This window comes from Genypterus blacodes, unplaced genomic scaffold (genome assembly GCF_046128005.1).
Source record: "Genypterus blacodes isolate CSIRO-AG114 ecotype Tasmania unplaced genomic scaffold, CSIRO-AGI_Gbla_v1 ptg000017l_1, whole genome shotgun sequence".
Classification (NCBI taxonomy): Eukaryota; Metazoa; Chordata; class Actinopteri; order Ophidiiformes; family Ophidiidae; genus Genypterus; species Genypterus blacodes.
In genome coordinates, this window is record NW_027466831.1 from 667,650 (window position 1) to 691,699 (window position 24,050).

Here is a 24,050-nt window from a genome sequence, read left to right on the forward strand (position 1 = left end):
AGCATTTAAATGAGTCAGGACAGAGGGCAGACCACCTCCCTTTTACAGCATTTGGACTTGAGACCTGGAAGTAATGAGGAAGGCTGAACAACAGACGATTTTCCATCTCGGAATATTAAACCTCATTTTAGCCCGGTGACGAGCCTGCATTCATTATCTGGGCTAAAAATACACACACACACACACACACATCGCACATGCTCACACATACACAGTGTATGTTTCACGGTTGAATATATACCACAAGACGCAGAGCTCCACGCAATGCTCGCTGCAGCCATACGCCGACATAAAATGGTGATTGTGAGTATAATTTCATGCTCGGTGACATCCCGTATTAGAACTGTTCTGCATGGAAACACATTCCTCATCTTATAATGTTTCCCAGATCATATGAGGGCTGGACGGCTAGTTAATGTTCTGTCTAAATGTTGCTTGAGGGAAAAATAACAGGAGCGGAGGAGAGCTTGAGATGCATGATGCTGTGATGGAGCATCTGCTGAACAGAGTGCGATTACCTATGTATGAGCATTTCTTGCACTAATGTGAATAAAACATGGACTTGTGCGGCACATTATCTGGGCTCTGTGCGTGATTCTTTGCTCTTCAGTCCCGTGGATTTGACTTAGGCGAGGGAAAGAGCCGGCTCAAGCCTCGACGAATGCACGCTCGCCCGTGCGCACACACACACACACACACACACCCGCACACACACACACATGCGGGCAGCCACACACTCCTCCTGCGGTATGGAGAAGGCAACCCCCAGAGGATAGGGTGGTTATGTGTTATGTAAGGAGCTCGGGAGGAGGGAGGTGGGGGTTTCTCACTCACCGTTCACGCTCAAGCTTATCGCCTCAGGGCTCTACAATGAGCTCGGCGTGACTGATAAGAGTGTGCGTGTGTGTGTGAGTGTGTGTGAGAGAGAGAGAGAGAGAGAGATTGAGGAGCATTGGAACAGTATGAATGGCAAGCAATTTCACCGTGTGTGCTTGTGTGTGTTTGCATGATTCGCTGTCCCACTGCTTCTGAACCAGCTTTGATCTAAGAGGCTTTTTTCTTTCTTTTCTTTCCTTTTAACACTATTTATGAATATTTTCGTGGTAGAATAGTTCACCATATTCCTGTAACTATCCTTAGAATATGCTTCAGATCATCATGCTTCAATTTAAATACACCAATTAAGTAGAGAGGGAAAAACCCTTCTTGCCATCAAGGTCAAGATGAAAAGTAGATTAGAAGAAATATGAAAGAAGAAATTCATTGAATAAAAACGCATTCAAAAGAAGTAGTTTTATAATAATTGTTCAATCTGTAGCGGTTTTACGAATTGATTGAACATTTCAGACATCTGATGATAACTGCAGCGTTATTGTCTCCATCTTGCATTCTATTCATTTTCAAACAGAGACATTGGTTCTAATTTCGAAAACAGTCCTTACAAACCTGGTTTAAATGGAATGAAACAATAGGGAGAAAAAAAAGGAATGATGCTCAGTGTCTTCCTTCATTATGGCTTTTGGCAGCTCTCTCTACAGGGAAACATGATTGGGAAGCACACCGGCTGTGTGTCAGTGCAGGCAGGTTTGCTGTGGTTGGGATTTGAGGGGGTTGTTGTTCTATAAATACACCCAGTGCTCCAGGAGAATCTAGGCTGCACACACACACACACAGACATACCAACGTACAGCACTACCCATACAGTACCCATAGTACCATCCACAGAAGAAGACATCTGCACACCTGAGAGCTGCGAGAACACACATTCAATCAAATCATCTTCATTGTGTTGTGGCAGCCAATGAAACAACAAATTCACGTTTTTTATGCTTGATCAAAAGCTCTTCCACTTTCAACACAGTGGTGCCTGATGCAGTTTGCCTCCTTTTCTTCTCACCAAACAGACGTTGGGCCAAATTCTTGCTCCCTGGCAATCAATTGCATGAAACCAGGGAAACACGATCAGCTGGTGGCAGTGACATCAGAGCTGCTGCGGCTCCTATGGGAACAATGTCTGCTGCTCTGTGACAGGGTGTCAGTCCAACTCCCAGAGTCATTCTGACACATGACTCCAACTCCATGGCACTGACATCCATGTGAACACAACAGTGTGAAATCATCCATTTAATTTTATTGATGGGATGTGTGAGGGCTACAAGCCACAACAGGACCAGAGGGAAATCAGCAAGAGACGCCGTCTTTCTCTCTCAGGAAACAGGAACAGAACATGTCTGGATACTTTCAAGGGCTCATCTTGCGTTGGGATGATTGGGGTATCGTGGTTTTCATGGGTCAAAGGTTTGTGCTTGGATGTGGACGTTGTGTTGTTGTTGTTAGGGAGGCTTACTCAGAGGCTTCACCATGATTGTGAAGAATCAAAATGGTTCTAATTTGTTCCCACCGAAATATCCAATATCACTTACAAATTATAGTATGTTTGCTGAACTTAATTTCACTCAATGATATCCCCCCCTGTCCCTGGGCACAAAATAACAGTCTACAGCCCTACAGACTCATTTTCTATTCAAAGACATTGGCAGTGATTGACCCAAAGAGCCCTCAAAGCTCAAGAAGCACATTCCTGAATATCCTGCTGCCTTTGATTTTGCCTCAAACAAAGGAATAATGCATGAACGTGGATGAAAGAAGGCTGCACTCACGGTTGTGCAGCACATGAAGACGATGATGAAAGTCCCGATGACGCCTCCGATTCCCACCAACCAGGTCATCCTGAGGAACAGAATCACGCCGAAGATGTTCTGGATGCACGGCAGATAGACGCCCATCAGAGTGCCGAGCTGGGGGGCCTGGACGAGGAGGGGGAGGAGGAGGAGGAGGAGGAGGAGGAGAGAGAAAAAGGCCGAAGGTGAGAGAAGAACTTGTCACACAAGCACTCGTGTTTTTTATTAGCAAATGCCTTCTTTGTTAGTCATGTTTTATTTATCCATACATCCCCGTTTTCCTGCTGCATAACACAAGTAAAACGCTGATTTCAAGCCATTGCACATCAAAACAATACATTTACATAATTTGCATACTTCTCTTCATTCTTTCAGCTGTAGGTTCTGTGTGTTTCTTCCCCACAGAAAACAGAAACACACTGTAAGAGACTTTTATTTACAGTTACACACATAGTTACTTTTAAAAGCCTAATTTGTAAATGCAATCTGGTTCCCCCAAGTAGAAATAGCCAGTGTTGCCTCATGCTTGCTTTTATTTATTTATTTATTTTGATTTATTGTGGACATATGTTTCCCTTATGTCATAAATCTCGAACCATTTCCTCTTACCACGTGGAAACAAGAAGAACAGCTCATTACACCGCGTAAAGCCTTTGACTCTATGATGTATTTCCCAATTAATCCCAAATAGCACCTTTTATTATTTTTTAATTTAAGGGTTTCAGAACCATAATTACGCTGAGCAGGGAGGCAACAAAGGGAACTTGAGTGGAGGAAGCAGCAGGGGGACCAGAATGGAACGTCTTTAGTGGATTTCTCCAAGGTCTATTTTTGCAGTGGATTTGTGCTTTGCTGGTTGTGCAACAGTCCACTGTCCCTGGTGTGGATCAGTGGACACAGAGCTTGCGTGTCCTCATACCAGAAACTGCTTCAAGGCCGTTCTTCAAGGTAATTACTGTCACAGAGACTGGAAGATGTATTTTGCTGTACTCAAGATTGATTTGGAGTTTCGCTTCATGAAGGTTTTTGGGATACTTGTATGTGTGTGTGTTTGCACTCTGAATGTGTTTGTGTGTGTACTGACATGACAGCATGGTTTAACTTGAAGGACACATTCGCTGACCCTGTGTATAATAGAGACATATTCATTTCCTGGCAAGGACGGCGCAGCCAGTGAAGGGTAATTATGATGATATCCAGCTATGACCCATTTTACCAAGTGAGAGTGTGAACTTTAGCTGTTACATCATTCCATTATACACACATAACACTCTGGACAAACCATCACTGCTGCATTTGCATGGTTCAATGCAAACAGCAAGAGTGATCATAGGCTGTGAGATGCTACACACATATGTTACTGTCCAGGGAAGGCTGAAGGGAAGGCTTTCCACAGGTCAATATTCAAAATATAGTCAGGCGATAGATAACTGTGCATGAGAAATATTAGCTAAATCCTAAAGCCACTTACTTATTTCTGAACATGTGTACGTTTTGCACCTGCACCTGTCTGTATTCTTTCAGGATTATGTTTTTTCAATCCAATAGTATCCTGATAATATGAGTGTAATAACTCACTCACCTATCATGATGTCTAGAACACTGTACTTCAGGTGTCAAACACTTCAATCACACCAGACAGGTGAGTTTGACAAAGGTTGCTTTCTTTCTATTTCACTCTCAACGCTCCGCCGCATTTGCAGTGCTTGAAACAGACTTAGCTGCTTTACATTTTGCTATGAGATTTCATCCAAATATCCCAAATTCCTTCTTAATTCCATTCCTATCACCACATTTTGTGATTCTGGTTATGAGTCAAGGTTAATTTGCCACAACACAGAAATCAGAGGACCCTCCAGTTTGAAGTTGATGGACTAAAATATATGCTTAGACAGGAGCCGCTATGATCATATTGCAGAAGTTAAAGTGATCAATTCAGCAGAGACATGCAACAACTGCCAACCAATACGTAGCTGACATGATTCAACAGCATGCAAACTGTTTGTTGTATAAGTATGATCTTTATTATAGTTTCTCTCTCTTTAAGTCAGTACATTGGGATTTGTTCCGCCTTGGCAAGCTTAAGTGCTTTAATAAGAGTCGCAAATCATTGGATTATGTAGTTTTACTTCTAATTTGACAGAACTTGTCTGTCTAAGGCTCATCCAAATTGTGTAAAGACAGAATATAAATAGAGATATTTTGTATCGTGTCTGAAAGTGGACAACATTTTCCCTTGAAACCAAACAGCGGTATAAAGGCATCAGCCGCTACCATTCTTCCTCTGCAGAGGGAAATTACATTTCCTTGACAAAATGGAAGCTATGCAGGATTTAGTCATAAAAGCAGCATTGCACTGAAACCTGTCAGTAGATGCTGCTTTCATCCAGCAGCCTTTTAATCAAACCAACCTGACAAGTGGCTGACATCAAATGAATAATATTGTCTGAGAGATACAGGTCAGATGGAATGTGATGTGTGGTTGGAGAGACTGCAGCATTAATAATTTACAGAGAAGAGGACAAACAGATCTGACAAACATAATTAGATTCCGATTTCCTTTTCAGATCAATAGCAAAACAAGAGCTCCCATTACAAGATGTGACTAGCAAACTTATTACCTAAGAATTTGTGATGTTTGTGGAGTGCAAACAATGGATTTCCACGTATTAATGTATGGTATACAAACTACATTCTGCTCCGTCTATGTTTAACGCTGTGATAAGAAAGAATGGATCAGCCCTCATAACTCTGCCTAATCCGACCGGGAGCCTTATTCAATGCCTCTAAAATGGAAACCATACAGCTTGCCTCATAATTCTTTTCTGCATCTGAAAGTAAAAGTTTGAGTCTTTTTTGTCCTGACGAATCACATGAAGGCAGCGCTTCATGAGAGGGGATCCAGATTAAAGCCTTGTGCTCGGCTTGCAACCTAGTGGACCACTTGTTGAAGTTCAGAGAAACTTTGAAATGGATAAACGGTATAGGTTAGTTTTTAATAAATTTTCATCCACTTTCCGGGTCCATTCTTCCAACGGTCCTGTTTGCACTCCCCCAGAGTAAGAACTGTGCAACCCGACCATCGCAACAGAGAATATATTAACCTTCATCCTTGTTGTGCTTTAATCAAAGATCAAATAAAGGCCCACACACGTTGCTGGAGGGAGCAGTGGAGAACAAACCTCGTCCATCTCTGTCACCTCCCCCACTATATGATAATGATTTGCACAGTTTGTCTCTTGTCTAAGCCATGCAAAACAGACTGTGACTCACTGTGATTGTGCCCTTCAGTGTGTCGGAGATGATTTCTCATTATTTGCCCAAGAAAGTAAAGTGAGTAAAGATTTGTGAGAACAATAACAAATCTGCAACGGCACCTATGACTTCTTCAGTGCAAGCTAGCAAAATACTTCACTTTGCTTTACGACTAAATAAAAGTTCTTATACAGCAATATTTAAATGATACTAAATTACTACTATCAATTCAAAATAAAAAGATAATAGATTATCCAAATGGTTATACCAGTTAAAATCTTAATCTAAGAAAAGAAAATGTAGAGGAGAAGAATATTTTCCTCTGAAATAGAAGATTTTGTGGAATAAGTTTGGTCTGAAGTTTGTGACATGCTTCGTGTTTGTGTGGACCGGCTGGTGTATATTTCACAGACTAACTCAGGTCAGAGCGCGCAACGTGTGTGTTTGATTGATTTGTGTGGGGAAACGCTTTGGCAAACGTGAACTTTCTCTTCCTATTTGTAAAGTGAGAATTAAAAAAAGGGAGTATTTGTTGGACAACTGACAGCACTGATTATAATGATTTTACATCATGATTGTAAACTGTGGCGGCGTCTAAAAAGGCTGACAGGGCCTTTGTTTACTTGAAATGCTAACAAACTGTTTCTCTAAAAAAGAACATGTAAATTCCTTTACAGGCGAGCCCGAGAGCGCAGTAACAGACTTCATTTAGTCATCAAATCTTGTGGAAAATGGCCACAACCAGTCATTTGTCACCTAGAGACCATCAACATTTCACCTCCATATTTCCTTCTTGTCATCACTCCCTCACCCACGCTGTAATTAAGCAGGGTGCGTTTCCTTCGGCCAGTCCTTGAGGGACTCGGTGTGTATTATACATTAGCAGTCAGGTGTTACAGGCAGAGAGGTCCCCCTGCCATCAGCACTTTGGCGTTGTACCCTAAAATGCTGCCGCTGCAGAAAAGGCGAGCGGGACGCTGCAGCTCGAGGTCAGTTTGTAATAACAGGTAGCTTATTAGATGCAACACCTCTGCCAATTTACATACCGCCATTATAGCACCTTGAAGAAGAAAACGAAAGGCCGGTAAATGAAAAGTCCTTTCAAGGTGGGTGTTTCTGATTAAAAAGAAAAAAAAACACTTCAATGACTTTATTCTGCCGACTTTGAAGTTGAAAGGGTGAATATATAAATGTTCCAGCCTCTTTTAAAGGGGTAGAGTCCTTTGCAGTTTCCACTTCAAAGAAATCGAAAAAGAAAGATAGTTGTCTATCAAATACTACTGACTTCTTCACAGTAGATTTCATCAAAAGAAGATAAAGAAAACATGCAGCCGGTAAATTCAAGTGTTTTGTCAGAAAAGCTTAAACTGGAAAAACGCTGGTGTGAGTTATTATGGTCCTGGCTCAGATCTACAGACTCAGAGGAAGACTCAGATGAAAGCAATTCACAGATATAACACTAATCTAGTCTTAAAATGTGTAAATTGTATTTAGTATGACAACAACAACGTCTATGCTGCACACCATAGCTGAGTAGCACTCGTCTGGAGAGTAACAGGCAATAACCCTCTCCAGAATACAAAATGACATTTTCCCTGCCTGCTCCAGCACACAATGGAGAACCACAATCAAGCAGACCTTGTGTGTCAGCGCGGCTACACGAGTATCTGCTGTAGCAAACATCTGAGTGATAAATTATAATCCACATGCAACAATAGACAGGCTTTGTAAAAAAAAAAACAGCGTTGGTATACGAGCAATCCTGGGCGTTACGTAAGATGTACAGCCGCAGATAATTCACATCGAGAGAGCTCGCACCATTGTCAGGGGGCGAGAGTGAGGCGAGAGGCTGTAAATGATAAAACGCCTCGTGAGGTTTGCTAACCGCCACCAAAATGCAGAATCTGGTAAACTAATAGATGTTTATATTGAGAAATGGCCTGAAACAGATGGAATGGCGGCGTATGTATTGAATCAATGACTCTGTGCGGGGAGAGACTCCATGTTTATTGAAAGTGCCACTTTTCGATTTTCATTCAATTGGTCTTACATTTGTTCATTTGTGGTCCGGGATTGCAGTCCCTTCCATTCTCTGCACCGACACACACACACACACACACACACACACACACACACACACACACACACACACAGAAAGAGAGAGAGAATGAGAGACAGATAGAGAGACAGAGAGGAAGACAGAGAGAGATGGAGTCCCTGTCTAATGGGCAAGAAGCCAGCAGGGGGATGATTTCCCCAGAGATCAGGGCACTGTGAGCAAAGGGAACACCGACTGCTGCAGCGCCACAGGTAGGCCGGTACGGCACCACCAAAGTTGGAGGGGAACAGCTGCCCGTCGGACCCCTGGGAAGTGGAGGCTAAACACTGAACGGATGGCTCAGGTGTGCTGCCACAGAACCCGTCTACACATCTGCCAGGACATCAAATTCATTTTCACTTCTTCCAGCTGCCCGATCACCCATCACTCGCCTCTGTCCAGACCAAATCAGATCAGACCAGAGCCCTCTTAACTCCGGATCCACCAGGAGCACATCTGAGGCCGGCCGCACTCCACATCCTTCAAGTACGATCCAGCAGTATAGCAAATCTCCTGAGTCTCTAAATGAATTCCTTCCCTTCATTGCTCTATCACATTCATTCCTTTAAACCTTTTTTCATCTCTTGTCCTTTGCCAACCTTATCATTGCAGAGACACAGAGTTTGCAGCCTGGTTTTTAATCTGTCATTAATTTATGATTAGCGGCTTCTTAATAAAAATCTTCCGGTGGTTGGCGAGAGGGAATGATTTTAATGTGACGCAGTTACAGGAAGGGCTTGGTTTGCATCCAGTGACTGTATTAGATTACAAATGTAGGAGTGAAACTATACCAACTCTGATCCAAAGCAACTGTTTCATTGACAGAAGAACAACAAAACCACTGGGAGCTGAATAAAGGAAGCCTTTGACACAGGGCACAGTCCTGTAATCCCTCGGTACACAGTAGTACAAGAACACACACACTGAGCCACACAGTGTTCTACCAGCCACATTACCCTTTTCTAGCTGTCATGTTGTGATAATTTAGCACAATTTTCTTACATTTAGAGATAAAACAACTGTGTTCAGTTTCCTCACATTATAACGTTTTGCCATGGTAACTGGAAAATTGCACATTTGTAAAGGCAAATAACACAAATGTGAAATAAATAAATGCAAGTATTACATTTAAATGTGGTTACCTGATGTGTTCTCAGTGTAAATGCATAAGATAATGACTGAGCTGTGCGATACTGGGCCGGGGCTAAAAAGATATTATTCACGTTTCCTTCCCTGCTATACACAGAGTTAGGAAATGAGAGGGATAAGAAGAATGTAGATGCAAGTTCATATCCTCAGCTGCTGCAGGGGGGGAAGAAATCAAAGGAGAAAGACTGCAGAGGAGCAGCGTAGGACTGAGGGGAGACACCGTACACCTGAACTACACAGGCTGGAGAGAGGGAGAGGAGAGGAAACGTCCAGGCCCTCAGGCTGTGGGACACTCTGCCAACCTGCTTAGGCTGACAAAACCGGTGTCATTCTCTAAATCACTTCTAAGAGGGATTTTTTTTATGCTTACCAGCGTTTGCTTTTTATCTAAATCCCTCCGAAAATCTGCTGCAGTCACATTTTTATTTAGAAGTTCAAGACATGAATGTGTGAAGCGCCTGTGGTAGTATCGACTATAATAGGACGGCGGATAGCAACGTTTACTGTCGGCCGACGTCATTAGATGCATGTTTTTGATGGTAAACGTAAGGAAACCTACAGAAACATGCTTCACACAGGTTCATACAGGTAGAGACGGGGCAGGTATGGGTTGTTTCACCCGGCCGTGCCCAGTACTATGGCCTGGTTTAAGATAGTAGCCTGAGCCATGCTGCCTTTCCACCATGCTGCAAAATTTCACCATAACTCCTACTTTACCACTGGACCGAACGCACAGACTGTTTTAAGCTCTATGAATGGAGGAGGAGGAGGAGGAGGGGAGGAGTATCCAGTCGTACGTTTTAGAAATGTGCCGGTGGAGGCAGAGGTGTGAGGTGGGGAGGGGAAGGGGGAAGGGGGAGGGGGGAACAGTGGTGTGGGAGGCGGACGGGGGAGCTTCTCCACGCTCTGCTGGCCAAACAGGAGCTGATAGAGCAAATGTGTTTCTGCTCAGGTGTGCTGAATTATTAAATACACAGAGAGAGAAGAGGCCAGTGAGCATCAGCCCGCCTGACCTGCTGTGGATGAACCAGTCACTCCCCGGTCAACTCTGCGGATGAGTGTGTGAACATATGTGTGTGTGTGTGTGTGTGTGTGTCAACCTGTTAAGTGTGTCAAACCACTGCAGCTGAATCCTTTGGTGGCTTTTGAAGGTTCATCACTACAGAACAGCAAATATATGTAACTATGTGTACCAAGCCTAAAGCCTAAATGTCTCTTTATCTATCAATGATGCTTTAAGTTGCTGTGATGACTGAGGGTATAAGAAGAAAAGAGGACAGAAATAATTCAAACATTTATTTGACTTTAAGCCAAAAGTCATCTTATCTCAGCTCAGCTCTGCAGACAATATGTGAGCTGTGAAATTCTCTGTTTAGCTCCACTGTCAAATCTGTGCGCTGCTCTAATACGAATCATGTATTGACATTAATCAGGATACATCCTACGGAAGGCGCCTGATGAGAATACTGATTCAATGCAGCGCCCTAATGAAAAAAGGGAGGGAGGGAGGCGAGGGAGAGGGCAAGGGCGAAGCTGAGCGGAGGGATCATAAAACACTGAGAGGGGAAACAACATTAGCGAGAGGGAACATTACACTGTAAAAAGCAGAGGTGGAAAGCATACAAAGTGCCGCCGCTTCAGGTGATTCTGAGAAATTCCGGGCCGGTTCGCTCGAGTGGAAAATGAGTCGGATAAAAGTAAAAGGGTTTGAGCTTGTAGTGTAGTGTGCTTAATTTGATCAAAACACAAAGGATTATGGGGGAGAAGATAAAAAGCTGCTGCGACATGATCTGTTGTGTTGTTTTTACCTAGCCGACCCTTCTGGTCAGTCATTTATTTTTGGCGGAGTTCCGTCTGGAGGAGTTGTAATGTTCTCCCTGTGTCTGCGTGGGTTTCCTCCGGGGTCTCCGGTTTCCTCTCACCTTCAAAGTCACGCAGCAGCAGCAGCAGCTAAGGTAGATTGGAGACTCTAAATTGTCCGTAGGTGTGAATGGAAGTGTGGCTGAGTTGCGAGTCTCTCCGTGTTAGCCCTGTGATCGACTGCACCCAGTGACCGCCGGGATGTGCACCAGCTTCCCCCCCCCCCGCGACCCTGACAAGGATAAGCGAGGGGTATAGAAAATGGATGGACGGATGAATGGTTTCCATCTTAAACTGTGGACCTCTGGACTGTCCCCTCATGTCATACGTGAACAAAACCTCTAATCATGGCCTTTCCACTGCGACAAAGAAAGGCGAAGGGAGCCGGAGTGGAGCGAGAAATAGAGAGAGAGAGAGGGAGACAGAGAGAGAGAGAGAGAAAGAGGGATCGTTGACAGAGCGATAAAACGCCACAGGCTGCCTTAATGAAAAGCCTCTCATGGCGATGGAGAGATTGCCTGTGGAATGGGCTGCTGATTGGAGAAGCAGCAGCTTGGTGTAGCGTGCAGACTAATTAAAGTATTGAAGGGGTCGGGGTGACATGGGGAAGATTAGACCTGCTCTCGGGGGTTGGCAGTGCTGAGAGCGAGCCAGAGAAATACAGGGTACAGCAGGGACAACAGGGAACGCTGGGACATTGGGGGAATACAGCGTCAGCAAATATTTTGACAGTGACGGAATGGTACACCAACACGGAATTCCCATAAACACAGTAATGGAATAAATCTGATCTTGCTGCTACTTGCATTATTTCTCAGTAAAGGCATATTTGAAAAGAAACTGTTAACATATAAAACTCAATGTCATAGAAATGTACGGATCACGTTAGAAGGAGCGTGACGGGAATCTGCATTTGAATTCTCATGTTACAATTAACAGACGTGGCAGATTCCCCCGAGATTAACATCACACACACGGCGTCCCCAATTATTGCGTATGACACCGAGTCTCCAGGTAATACTGGCGCCATGCCAACACAGCATTTTCACCTAGGTCACAAAAACGACGCCGCCATTGTAGTTAACAGTGTAGCGGATCAGTTTCTTTATCGCGTCTTTGTTGGGATTTTTCATTCATTCGCGGCCTTGAAAAGAGAATTCTATGTTGATGGATTTGACATTGAACAGAACCGACATCGTCTGTGTGCTAGTTTCCCTTCGCTACACTGAGCTGAAGTATGTTTATGAAAACTGTTATTATCAACTGCTTGTGAGCCATTATGTGTGTTCTAATGACTAATCTGTGAGATGAAAGCCATTTTGAGCAGACATGTGGAGGTGAGACTGTGTGAGTACCTGTCTATGCGCTCACAAAAGCTTCTTCTAATCGCCCATTTAAAAGCAGATCTGCGACCCATTGAGGACCTCCTGCAGCATCTCCTCTCCTCCTCTCCTGTCCTCTCTCCTTCCTCCCCCGCTGCATCATCTATCACCCCGGCCCACAGTTCTGCTCAGCAATCTCATTAGCCATTAACAAACAATTCCATCCCGAGCTGAAAGTCTACTCCCGGCTACCCTGAAAACAATCATACGCTTTATCTCGGTTCTGGTCTGCCTTCTCTCTGGACGTGCAAACTGAACAAACGTGGTTGTCCTGACTGCTACGGTCTGAACATCCCCACAACTGCACAGCAAATGACCATTTCACACTCTCCTGATTGAAAAATTAGGTGGGACTGTGTGTTGTTCTCCCATGCAGTACAGGTTGTGGCAATCCAAAACGCAGCGTTAACAGTATTAGATCCCTTGAATTGCAAAATCTGCCATTAAATCTGAGAGGCACACAGCAGGATTCAATCATTTATTGTTGGTGACCTTGAATTTGTGTCTTTATCCTGTATGGTAAAAGTAAACATGTAGTAATTTATTGTATATCCAGTAATCTCTTTTGAGGCCTGAAAGCCATTTGTAGTTATATTCCTAATCTAAGGAACGTTGACACTCAGGCAACTGGACTTGGAGGTAAACACTTGAAGACATTTTGCCTCTCATCTGAAGGGCTTCTTCAGTTCTGACTGAAGAAGATCAATCAAAATAATCACCTTTCCTTAGATGCCCTGACCTGGATGACCGAGGACCTGCTCACTATACATCTACTGGACTCGCACACACACACACACACACACACACACACACACACACACACACACACACACACACACGCCCACCCACACAGGAATGGAAAGGCGAAAGACAGGAGAGAAAAGAGAATGTAGCAGAAGGAAACATATCAGGCTGATTGGGCACCCAGAAAGAAAGACTGGGTCAAAGGTCATTGAAAAGCTGTCAAACTGTCAACTAACGGGCTGACAATTGAACTGTGTTTCACCTCACATAGTTCACAACTTCAAAAGTTTGGAAAGAAGGGTGAATTGTATGAAATAATATGCGTCATTCAAATTTCCACATTTGCTGCTTTTCTCTCATTACTCATCTCCTTCCTCATCTTCACCCTCATCTTTCCTTACATCACCTTTGCTTTTCACATCTCACACCAAAATTTCTGTGAGGATTAGTACGTTTCAGTCTGCCTGTCAAATTGCTGCGTCTCCTCCCTGTTGTCGTCTCACATTCAGCAGCAGAGAATAGCAGGGACGCTGTGGAAGGATCTCATTAGTGAGTGGCATGTAAAGATGCGATGTGGTAACACAAACACGAGGATTTCGAACATAAACAGAAATGATTGACAATTTTCAAGCCAGTTTTTCAGCTATCCAATGTCTGTTATATAACAAAACTATAAACTGCTCCATTATTAAGGATTTTCTTTCCATCAGCAACGTGAATGACCAGTTTTCTTTGGTGAACATGCGATCCAACGCCATGCAACAACCAGCAATGAGATTTGTCTGTGGGAGGAATAAACTTTGGCAGCTAAAAATGGTTTAGTGAATTCATTTCACCATTATTATCATCTCATATCGTCTCTTAGTTTGTGCTGTGTTATATTCACACTGCAGCAACATGAGTCCTGTGGCAAGCAGTAGCATGCATGGTGTTTCACACAACAGCACGCTTCCTTAACCACTTAACCCAGAGCTGACATTTATATTACAATAATAATTATAATAATAATGCATTTGATTTATAGATGCTTTTCAAAGGACACCTAATAAGACAGCAGAACAAGCAGCAATGTATCAAAATATCATAGAAACAAACAAGACAGAATACACAATGAGTGAATAAAAGTAGGCATAAAAAGAACATCAGTGCAGTGTCACCAAGTAAGGAAGAGACCGGGCTCAGCTAGGGAATTGAAAACCACTTTTCCTATGGCTAAAAGGAAGAAGATATAAAAAATAGGGGACCCAAAACAGAGCCAGGGGTAATACCAGGGACAGGGAATGACGGTGATCTAAGCCAGAGTTCTGAACCAGGCAAGAGAGGTGCCAATGATTCCAATAGAGATGAAGCTGAATGTTATGTTAGATGGTGACGACGGAAGAAGAAGAACGACATACACGCCTATATGGCCATATATACACAAAAAAACGATGCATTATATGCAATGCTGACTGCCAGTATGAGCTTAGTAGAATAAGAAATATGCAGATAGCGTAAAAGCAGTATCCTTTCCTTCTGGTTGGTTAATAACACTTTAAGAGAACTGCACTGTGCGGCACTGAAAGAGCAGGCAAAGCTTACATGTGTTTATACAATTACATGATAAAGACATCCACAATTATAAGGATTATAATGTCATATGGAATACGCTGTAATTTAAAAATGCCATATAGAGTGACTCCAGAAAAGCCCTCACTGTTGCTGCACTTGTGTATCTCATGTTCTGATTAAAATAACTGCAACAAAATGTGAAATTGTGTCTTTTTATTCACCCAAACTTTCTGTCTTCATAGGGGCATTGGGGAGTTTAATGTGACATTTTACATTGCTCCTTTTGCACATCAGTCACTCACCCTTGACTGTAACATCCTGGAAAATAACATTTTTTGAATCCTCTGGATACCACGGGATTTTGTGAAAATCTCCATTTCAAAATGCAATTTTGAATTGCAGAGAAGTATCAGAATTTGCTACACGCGACCTTAAGAGACCATCTGAAGGTAACACTCACTGCAATGTGAGAACAAGCAGTGACTAAATAACTAGTCAAGACTTAGAATGGATGCTTGATATAACATTACAGTGAGTGTAATTTTCAGAATGTCAATTGTAAAGTGATTTGGAGACAACCAATCAGACTCATGGCTCAACTACATGCTGCCAACCCAAAACAGCTCGTTCTCAAAAATGACAGACTGAGGGAATGGAAACGTGCCGCAAAAGCTTGGTTTGTGTGGATTCATTCTTCTTAGGTCACAGCTAATTTAATTGTTTTTACTTCAGTATAATTTTAGTAGTGTTTCTCCACTGTCTACTGGATATACTGTATGTTAGTTTTCCACCACTGGGAGTTCCTGTTTTCTGTTTCATACCTTGACGGGTTTCTTGCGTGATGACTCCGCCTCGTTGTTCTCAGCCTCCTCGTGCTCTTTGCTACCTTGGGGCAGGTTGGAGTAGTTGGCCAGGCTGCTGAGAAGAGACGACACCATGGGGCTGGTGTCCATCTCCTCCTGCACAGACGCAAACACAGACGGACACACTCAGCTTTCTGGAAGGCACTTTAAGAATATGTTTCTGAGAGGACAGTGAGTGGGGAGAGAGATGCTGAGCCAGAGTCAGATGAACTTTGCAACATAAATAGTTCATTTGAAAGGATTGCTGAAAGGAAAGGAGGAAGAAAAGCAATGCTTACGTAAGCAAATGTACATTTATTGTTTTTGTTTGATTTTGCAAATTAGAAATCCTACAGAGGACACAATGTAAACACCTTATGTGCAGAGCTATGGTAAATTGCCTCATTTAAGTTTTTTCTTGTAGCTGCATGAGATTTGCTTGCATTAACCTGAGGTTCCCAGATGCCCTTCACACAGTAATTACCCTCATTAATCGATGCCAGAGACCCCATTCAATCACTGAATTGTGAGTGTATCTGTGTGAGTGCTTATGTCAAAGCCCTCATTTTTATAATTGGATGAGTGCACCACCCTCCCTGATATATCTGGTATATCTGTGTGTGTGTTTGCATAATATTGCTCCATACCTCAAACAAGGCCATGTTCTTGCCATCATACTGCTGGCTCTTCTCTGCGGCGACATCACTGCTGTTGATGAAGGGACTGCTCTCCTTCGGGTTACTGTCACCTAGAAGAAACACACACACACACACACACATCTTTAGTTTTAAGACAGTAGAAAAATAATAGAGATCAGGAAAGGTACAACAGAACAACACACGAGTCAGATGAAAGATTTCTCGTCGTTTGTAGGCTGACAGCATCCTTCAACATGAGGCGGCAACTTTTAATGAACCGGTTCATTTTATTTTCTATTTGAGTCAAAGGATGACATATGGAGAGAAGGCTCAAAGTAGAGGATGTCTGCCAGGGAAGGAGGAGAAGTTTGGTTGTCTCCATAAAGTGCCCGCAGTCAGAAACACAGAAGACAGAGCCGTAGCTAATGGAGCGTGCATCCGCAATATGTGTAGTGCTATAGGTTCCATATGGTCTTAGAAACAATGTATCTCATCAAACAGCTTCTCAATCGCAACACCGACAAATGATTATGTCACAAGATCATAAGTCTGAATATTAAAACTCACACATAAAAATGCTAGAAAGATTGTGATGTTATTTAGGTGACAGTTGCCATCGGCGGTGGGACTCCATCTAGAAAAATCTGTCTACAAGTCCAGTCAGTCACATTGTCAGACACAAGGTAAATGTTCAAGTAAATAATACACAAGACCCTCAGGGAACTCACTGACTGATGTTTTTTCCTTGACAAGCTGACTGATTTCCATTCTGGATTTGAAATTAGATTTCACACAGCAACACACGTGGGTCTCTATTGTGCATACCAGGACTGAAAGTCAGTTGGAATATTTCACTCACGCCAGTCAAATAGATCATTCAGTTTCCTCCAAAACAAAAGAGCTGAATTCAGTCTCCACACAAGATGACCCACATACAAACTACACAGAGGTGGTGAGACAGAGAATGCAGCAAATGTTTTCCAAAGTGGCAAATTGTAAATATGAGCTTTTCCATGCAATTTTACACATTAAAAGCTTTTATTAAAAGTAGTGTTCAGGACTTTTAGCGTGAAGTACTTACACAGGAGTCCTGACTGATTTTTGACTGGTTTTATGCAACATCAAATAGTCTGAATCTAAGCAATATGTTTCCAAGAGGCACTGCAAAGACTTCATGATTACAAAAATGATGTTTGTACACTGAGGAGTTGCTGAACCTACCTGTACCCATTATACCCATAATGACTGATGTGCAAAAACCCCAATAACATGACAACACTACACTACATAGTAAAGACAACAGAGTTTATCAATAGTAAAGATAACATGTTCAGATTGAAGAGGACTCCAGCGATCTCCATCTTGGCAACACAAAACTAATTTTCCTTTGAGCACAATCGTCTCCACTGGAAACCTGAGCTACACGGTAACCGTTGTTCTTCATCACAAAGGGAATGAGACCATGTAAACAAGATTTCTTCTGTCTGGTGCTGAGCTGGCGACATGCGTCATGGAGCCATTAATAAAGGACACTCGGATTGTAAGAGACGGTCCGGTTGATGTTGTCGATCAAGCATTCAATATCGACCGACACTGGCAGACAAGATAATAGGTCTTGTATCTAAAGGTCAAATCAATAGGAATAAGGTAGAATTTAATTAAAGATAAATGATCAAAACAAAGTACTGCCATTAAACACAATTTGAAAAAAAATAATTCTATTCTGTTATCGCACAAATGGAAAGTTGTGCACTACTGATTCAAGTGGTTGTAGCCTTTCGCTTTGTTACATAGTTTCAGAATTAAACCAAAAGTCAACATGAACATGGCTCCATATTTACTTTGAGTCGAGACCTCAGAGGCTGGAACCCCCCCCCCCCCCCCCCCCCCCCCCCCCCAAACCCATCACAGCCTTTTATTTTGGGCCTTATTGTTTAGAGGCTTAACGGCTTCGTGTGGCAGCACAGTGCAAGCCGTCTTATTTGCAGCCATCCCCCTTCGAGCGTTTCTTCAGGCAGACAGCAGATTGCTCTCCCTCTGGCTCTCAGTACTGTCTTGGACTAAGCGCCGCGAGACCAAGTTATTTATAGCCAGGGTGCTGCAGCCATGTGCCATGACGTTGGGGCACCGCTAGCAGCCTGGCCCCTTCATACATACTGTTCTACTGTGACAGAGAGAGAGGGGGGAAGGGGGGGGACTGAGATGGCGATCAGAAGACGACAAAGAAATCAGTAAGGAAAGAACAAAACAGGGAGGGAGAGCAGAATGCAAGAGAATGTAAAGAGACCAAGGGAACGAGGGTGCCGACGAGAAGATAGAGAGAGGCACAGATAGATGGAGGGCAAAGTGAGGAGTGACAGGTAGAGGGACAAGATGAAGGAATCAGACCTGAAATGGGAGCCAGAGTAAGAGGGAGAGAACAGAGGGACACACTTATGTCTCCGACTGCAAATGTAAAAGCTTCTACTGCACTTAAGGTTCAGCTGACTTTAACCCGCAGGTTGAAATGCAAGGCGGGTTAAAGGGATGTCAGCGCACGCCGCAGAGTGTTTTCAGCACACGTGGATTATTCATTTGTTTAAGCTATTTTCACCCTTCCTGACTATGTGAGGATGATCGACAATACACGACTTAGATGCAGCGCTACGCTCATCAGCGGAGGCCGACAGTGTGCTTTTTGTACGTTGAAGAGAGCAGATAACCATCTCTGAATGCAGAATAGAGCCAAACATATGTAATGCTGCAAGCACTGAGACACACACACACACACACACACACACAAACACGCAGTATTCAAAGGATCAAAGCACACACAGAAACAGAGCACTTCTTAAAGGATCAAAGGGACAAGAGATTTCAAATGCACACACACATGCACACGCACATGCACACGCACACACACACACACACACAGTTAAGGGCTAATGCTGTATATTTTCTATCCAATCACTTCTCTTTCCATGGGTCATTTCCTGCGCAGTCTAATAATTAAACCGTCATCATCAGAGGAATAATGGATAACCCTTTTCGGAACAAATGACAGTTCCCAAAAGAGTTTCCACATACCCAAAGCAGCTTATCCCGCTACAGTTTGATGGCTTCTCTCCAACAATGGCTCTCACTATCAAAGCTTTCGCACTATCTACGATCGGTTTCCTCACTGAGCTTGTGATCTTCCTCCAAGTTAACTAGAAAACACAAAAACAACTGCTTCCTCATTATACTTATTATACTTCGTCATGCTTGCAACGATGCGAGAAGTTGACTTGAGAGAAGTACACAAGAGAGCTCCAATCATCTTTTAGAAAGGAGTGATATCATATCACATGGAATCAAATCATAAATGTCAGGTAAATGTGAATGTATAATTCCATGTGAACTGTGAAATTACCCCATCTGGTGTGTGACATTTGAGATTCCCATTAATGCGTCGGCCAATTCAACTGAGATTCATAATTGTGCTGTCATCTAGTGCCAAGTACCTGACAGGTCAACTGACGGACACTTCCATTAGACTATATTAATAAAAGACAAGGTGTGTGAATGCAAAAAAAAAGCTTTTCCAGATATCATGCAGTGTTGGCAGGAGGCCACGGAGAAAGATCAGTCAACCGGGAGGAGAGGAAAACATGGAAAATGCACAGACCCTTAAACAAAGACGCGTATCTGCTGCCATTCAATGTCACCTCCGCCTGGCGCGAGCTCGCTTAGCGACTCGGTGGTGTGTTAGCACGTATGGAAGCAACAGGGAGCTGTTTTAATCCAGAGTAAAAGGACGAGCTTAATGGCCGACTGCCAGTTATCCTGCAGGTACCTGGTTTTAGCAAATTCACAATTGCCCTTGACATTTCTACATTTTGGCAGACACCCAGATGATGTATAGGCTGATGTAAAAGCCAAAATGGAAAAACTTATAAAGACTTAGCTGAGCTTTCAATTTACCCGACAATCTACGATCTCACCTTTACATTTAATCATGAACTCTGGGTAGAGACTGAGAGAAGGTGAGGGACTGATAGATGGATGGATTATCTAAAATTTGCATTTCTATGTCGCTGTCTACACTTTTTGAAAATAGAGATGAATTCCTTCTCGTGACTATGTGTGATTTATCAAGTTATTTATGTCCAATTATGCATTTTTGAATGATTAGAGGCAGATGATATTTCACACTGTTGTCATCTGTCTCGCTCTCAGAATGGAACCTGAACTGCACTCCATGAGTGCAGATATCTTTCTCAAACGTATTGGCTTTGTGTTGTCAGTATCTGGCTACAGTCTGGACACTTGTGTGCTCCACTGAGTAAGTGGAGACAGTTGCTGCGAGCTCGCACGCTGGCAACTCAGTTTTCCTACAGATCTTTGAATAAAGCCACAGAGGACGACGTGACAGGAACTGTTGACTTTGCTTTATTGATCCGTCCTTGTATGGTGGTGAGGTGGCGACAGTCCCAATTATTGCTGCCTCGCTCGCCCTGTCCCCTCTCTCCTCTTCACTGTGTAAAGCCAACATACATAACCTCATACACACTCTCTCTCTCTCTCTCTGAGGACCTGCTTCAACAGGAGCAAGTGCTAGATGTTGATTCGTAAAGGAGCTGACTCAGCGAGAGGCTCGCGGTCCACTTGTTGATTTGTTGAGTGTGAACTGCAAGTGTGTATATGTGGAGACGTACACATGCTCAGCTCTAAACGACGGCAAGAGAAATAGCAATTAAGCTCAGCTTGGCCTGCGATAACTGGACTTCAGCCATTTCATGAGAAATACTGACACATTAAATATGGAAACCGATCCTCGGCTGTCCAAGAAACTCTGCTTTCCATACACATATGACATTTCTACTACAGCTACTCAACAAGTCAATACTATTGTCAATATGGACGGTTTACTGTTGTAAATCAAAATGATGCTGCTGGAGGCTGAGTGCTGCATTCTGCTCTCTCTCTCTCTCTCTCTGCTGGATGTCAAGTGAGGGATTAAGGTCACTGTAATCTAAATTCCAGTCAAGGTCGACACAGCATTCTCACGTATCAAGTACCCGCACATATCCAATGTGCAGAGTTATTGTTGAAAATCTACGTTACCTACAGTTGACGCACACAACAGAGTTTCTAGTGAAGTACAGTGTTTCATCATATCCATAAGAGAATAACATCATGAGCTAAATCTGATGTATGTGATATAAACTGTTGTCTATCAGTGCAGAGTACAGGATTCATTCTTCAAACGATGTCATTCTGATGGGAAAAATGTGATATGCTTCATTGAATCCGTACAATGTATTGGTTCTTCGGTGTAATGTCCAATGATGCGTTTTCAGTTGATGTGGTTGACTGAGGATAAATCAGGTGCAAAGAATTCATTCCAAATAGATGAAGACCTCAATTTATAACCAGGTGCAAGGGCAAAAAGAAGTAAGAACTGTATCTATTTTTTGGTTAATTTACAAGTGATTTATGCAGTTTCAATGTACTCTGGGGAAAAAAATCACCAGCATATGCTTGCGTGCCTCCATCTACCCACACACAGTCAGAAATAGACACACTCTCACTCTGCCTCACCCCTTCCAGCTCCTATCATGGCTGCAGCAGCATATCAGACACAACAAGCTCGTGTTTTCTCCGGTTCTCCCACTCCCCTCACTCTTTAGTTATCTCCTCTCTGCCTGCCTCTCATACCCATGCTGCACGGTTACTCATATATTTATGTGGGGAGCACGCACTCCTCAGACATATCAGTATGCAGGCTGTGTGTTTCAGCCCAGTATGAATTTTAATGCATCCTTGCCTCACAGGGTGCGACTTTGACACGGTCCCTTTCTTCTTCAACAGCAATCCTACCTCCTGATTGGTTCCTGAGCTGACAGGAGCTCATTGGTGGAGGAGTGCGGAGGGGGTGAGGGGGAGCAGGTCGAACGATGTCTCCGCATCTCCATGAGAGGCAAAGTGTGTAGGAACTCTTTAGCATGATGATCAGACAACCAGGCATGTCACGGTCTTATGCCGGATGATGAATGGGAAGGTTTGGTGTAATTTCCCCTCGTATCGCCTGCCTCGCCTCTGGCTGTGCACGTCAGGTTTCATTTCTGTTAAACGGCAGGCTGCTGCAGTGCCGTCCCAAGGAGGCGCTTGTGTACAGCGGCAGTCAGGCAATTAAAACACAGCCATCTTCTCACTTCTGGGAATTCAGGAAGATGCAGATGACAACTACAAGACTGCGATTTGGAAAAACTGGTGCAGGTAAACTGGTATGTGTCAATGTGTCGATGACGGCTACCAGCATCTCATTTATTCCCCTGAATCTGTTTTCACATCATCGACTGTATAATCTCTCGCTCGCGTTCATATTTAGAAGGTAGATCTTTTTGTACGGCAGGTGACAGGACACTGTACTGCATCGTAAAATCAGTTTGTGTGATTTGCAAGATTTGTAGCTTTAAAACGACGTCATTAAAGTGCTAATCCTTGATTCTGCATTTTTAAAGTAGGAGGGAACAACAGCAGGTTGGTGATCATCAATACCCATAATTCCATGCAACTGTCGCAGTGAGGTGATGTCACCCACTGACATAGCCGAACACATCATGTTCTTTTCACTAGCTACTAAGTTTTCAACCATGAGTCTAAATATAAACAAATATATATAGACCTTATTGAATGTATCTATAAGCTCACCAGTTCAAAAATCTAAAAAAAATCTGAAATCCACATTGGTTTTCATGATGATCCCTTTAAAGACCATTTTAGAACACTGTGCATTCAGAACTCCGACAGAATTTCCCAAAAAAAAAAGCCTAAACACACTACTTTGATTTATGAAGGCCCCATTACATTATGCTTCTTCTCACACGTCATACCTCGTCTTCTAACTTGGGCCACAAGCCTTTCAGCATGTCCGGTTCCACAGACCGGTGTCAGCACGCACACAGGCCCTACTGGTATGAGGTGCAGAGAATGTGAGCCGTGCTGGAGCTTGGCTATCAGACTCCCTCAGGTGGCCGGCTGGCTGTGAGCAGAACACCCTGTGTCAAGTCAGTCAGCTGTACGCCTCCTGTATGCATGGAGACGGCCGGCGGGAGTAACTTGACTTAGCTGACTACTCCTGCTGTAATTGGTGAGCCATGGAGCCTAACAGGGCTGGAGGGATGAGAGGAAAAGATACCAAAAAAAAAAGGATTGCGTGGGTGGAGGTGAGGTGAGGTTGGGTAGGATTATACACTGTTCAGGTAATTGGTGGAGGAGCAAAGGTGTCCTGCACCTGCTGTCCTTTAGCGAAAAACACAAGAATCAGGAGGGAGGAAGGCGATGGGGGTTGGGTGGGTGGGGCGGGGCGGGGAGTCAGGATGGGAGAAATGATAGCAGCTGCAACTCTGACATATTTTCATGAGGTCATGGATTAAAAATTCACCCCAACTTATCACATGCCAGGGAACCAATTTCACTCAGAAACATAATTTCCTTCTCCGTGCTGACCGGTGCCAGGTCCGGACGAGCGGCCAAGCGCTATTACACTTTTATTACATTTGGCACATTTTTGGACAAGGGGCTCCTGCGAGAGGGTTCAGCAGCCTGTGACAGGACAAGTGAGGCATCTTGGCTGAGTCAGAGCGAGAGAGAGAGAGAGAGAGAGAGAGAGAGAGAGAGAGAGAGAGAGAGAGAGAGAGAGATCCAATCGCCTGCAGCAAAGTCAGACAGATGGAGGAGGGTGTCCTATCGCGAGGTCTGATCTATGACAGGACTATCATCTTACCTGGTCTGCAGCTCCCTACCTTCTGATGGAATTCCGGAGGTGTGAATCGAGGTGCAAATTAACACCTTGGTGTCTTCTCAACCGACTGACCCCCCCCCCC

General features: G+C 43.5%; 1 protein-coding gene across 1 annotated transcript in view; it reads right to left on the reverse strand.

Annotated features, from left to right (window-relative positions):
• The window catches only part of slc12a5a (solute carrier family 12 member 5a), a 108,266-nt gene that overhangs the window by 16,479 nt on the left and 67,737 nt on the right, over positions 1–24,050 (reverse strand). Inside the window, exons 2-4 of the mRNA XM_076141158.1 lie at positions 16,210–16,310; positions 15,542–15,679; positions 2,661–2,807 (exon numbers count right to left, since the gene is read on the reverse strand). Coding sequence (XP_075997273.1) covers positions 2,661–2,807; positions 15,542–15,679; positions 16,210–16,310 — 386 coding nt within the window. The remainder of the gene's footprint in view (positions 1–2,660; positions 2,808–15,541; positions 15,680–16,209; positions 16,311–24,050) is intronic.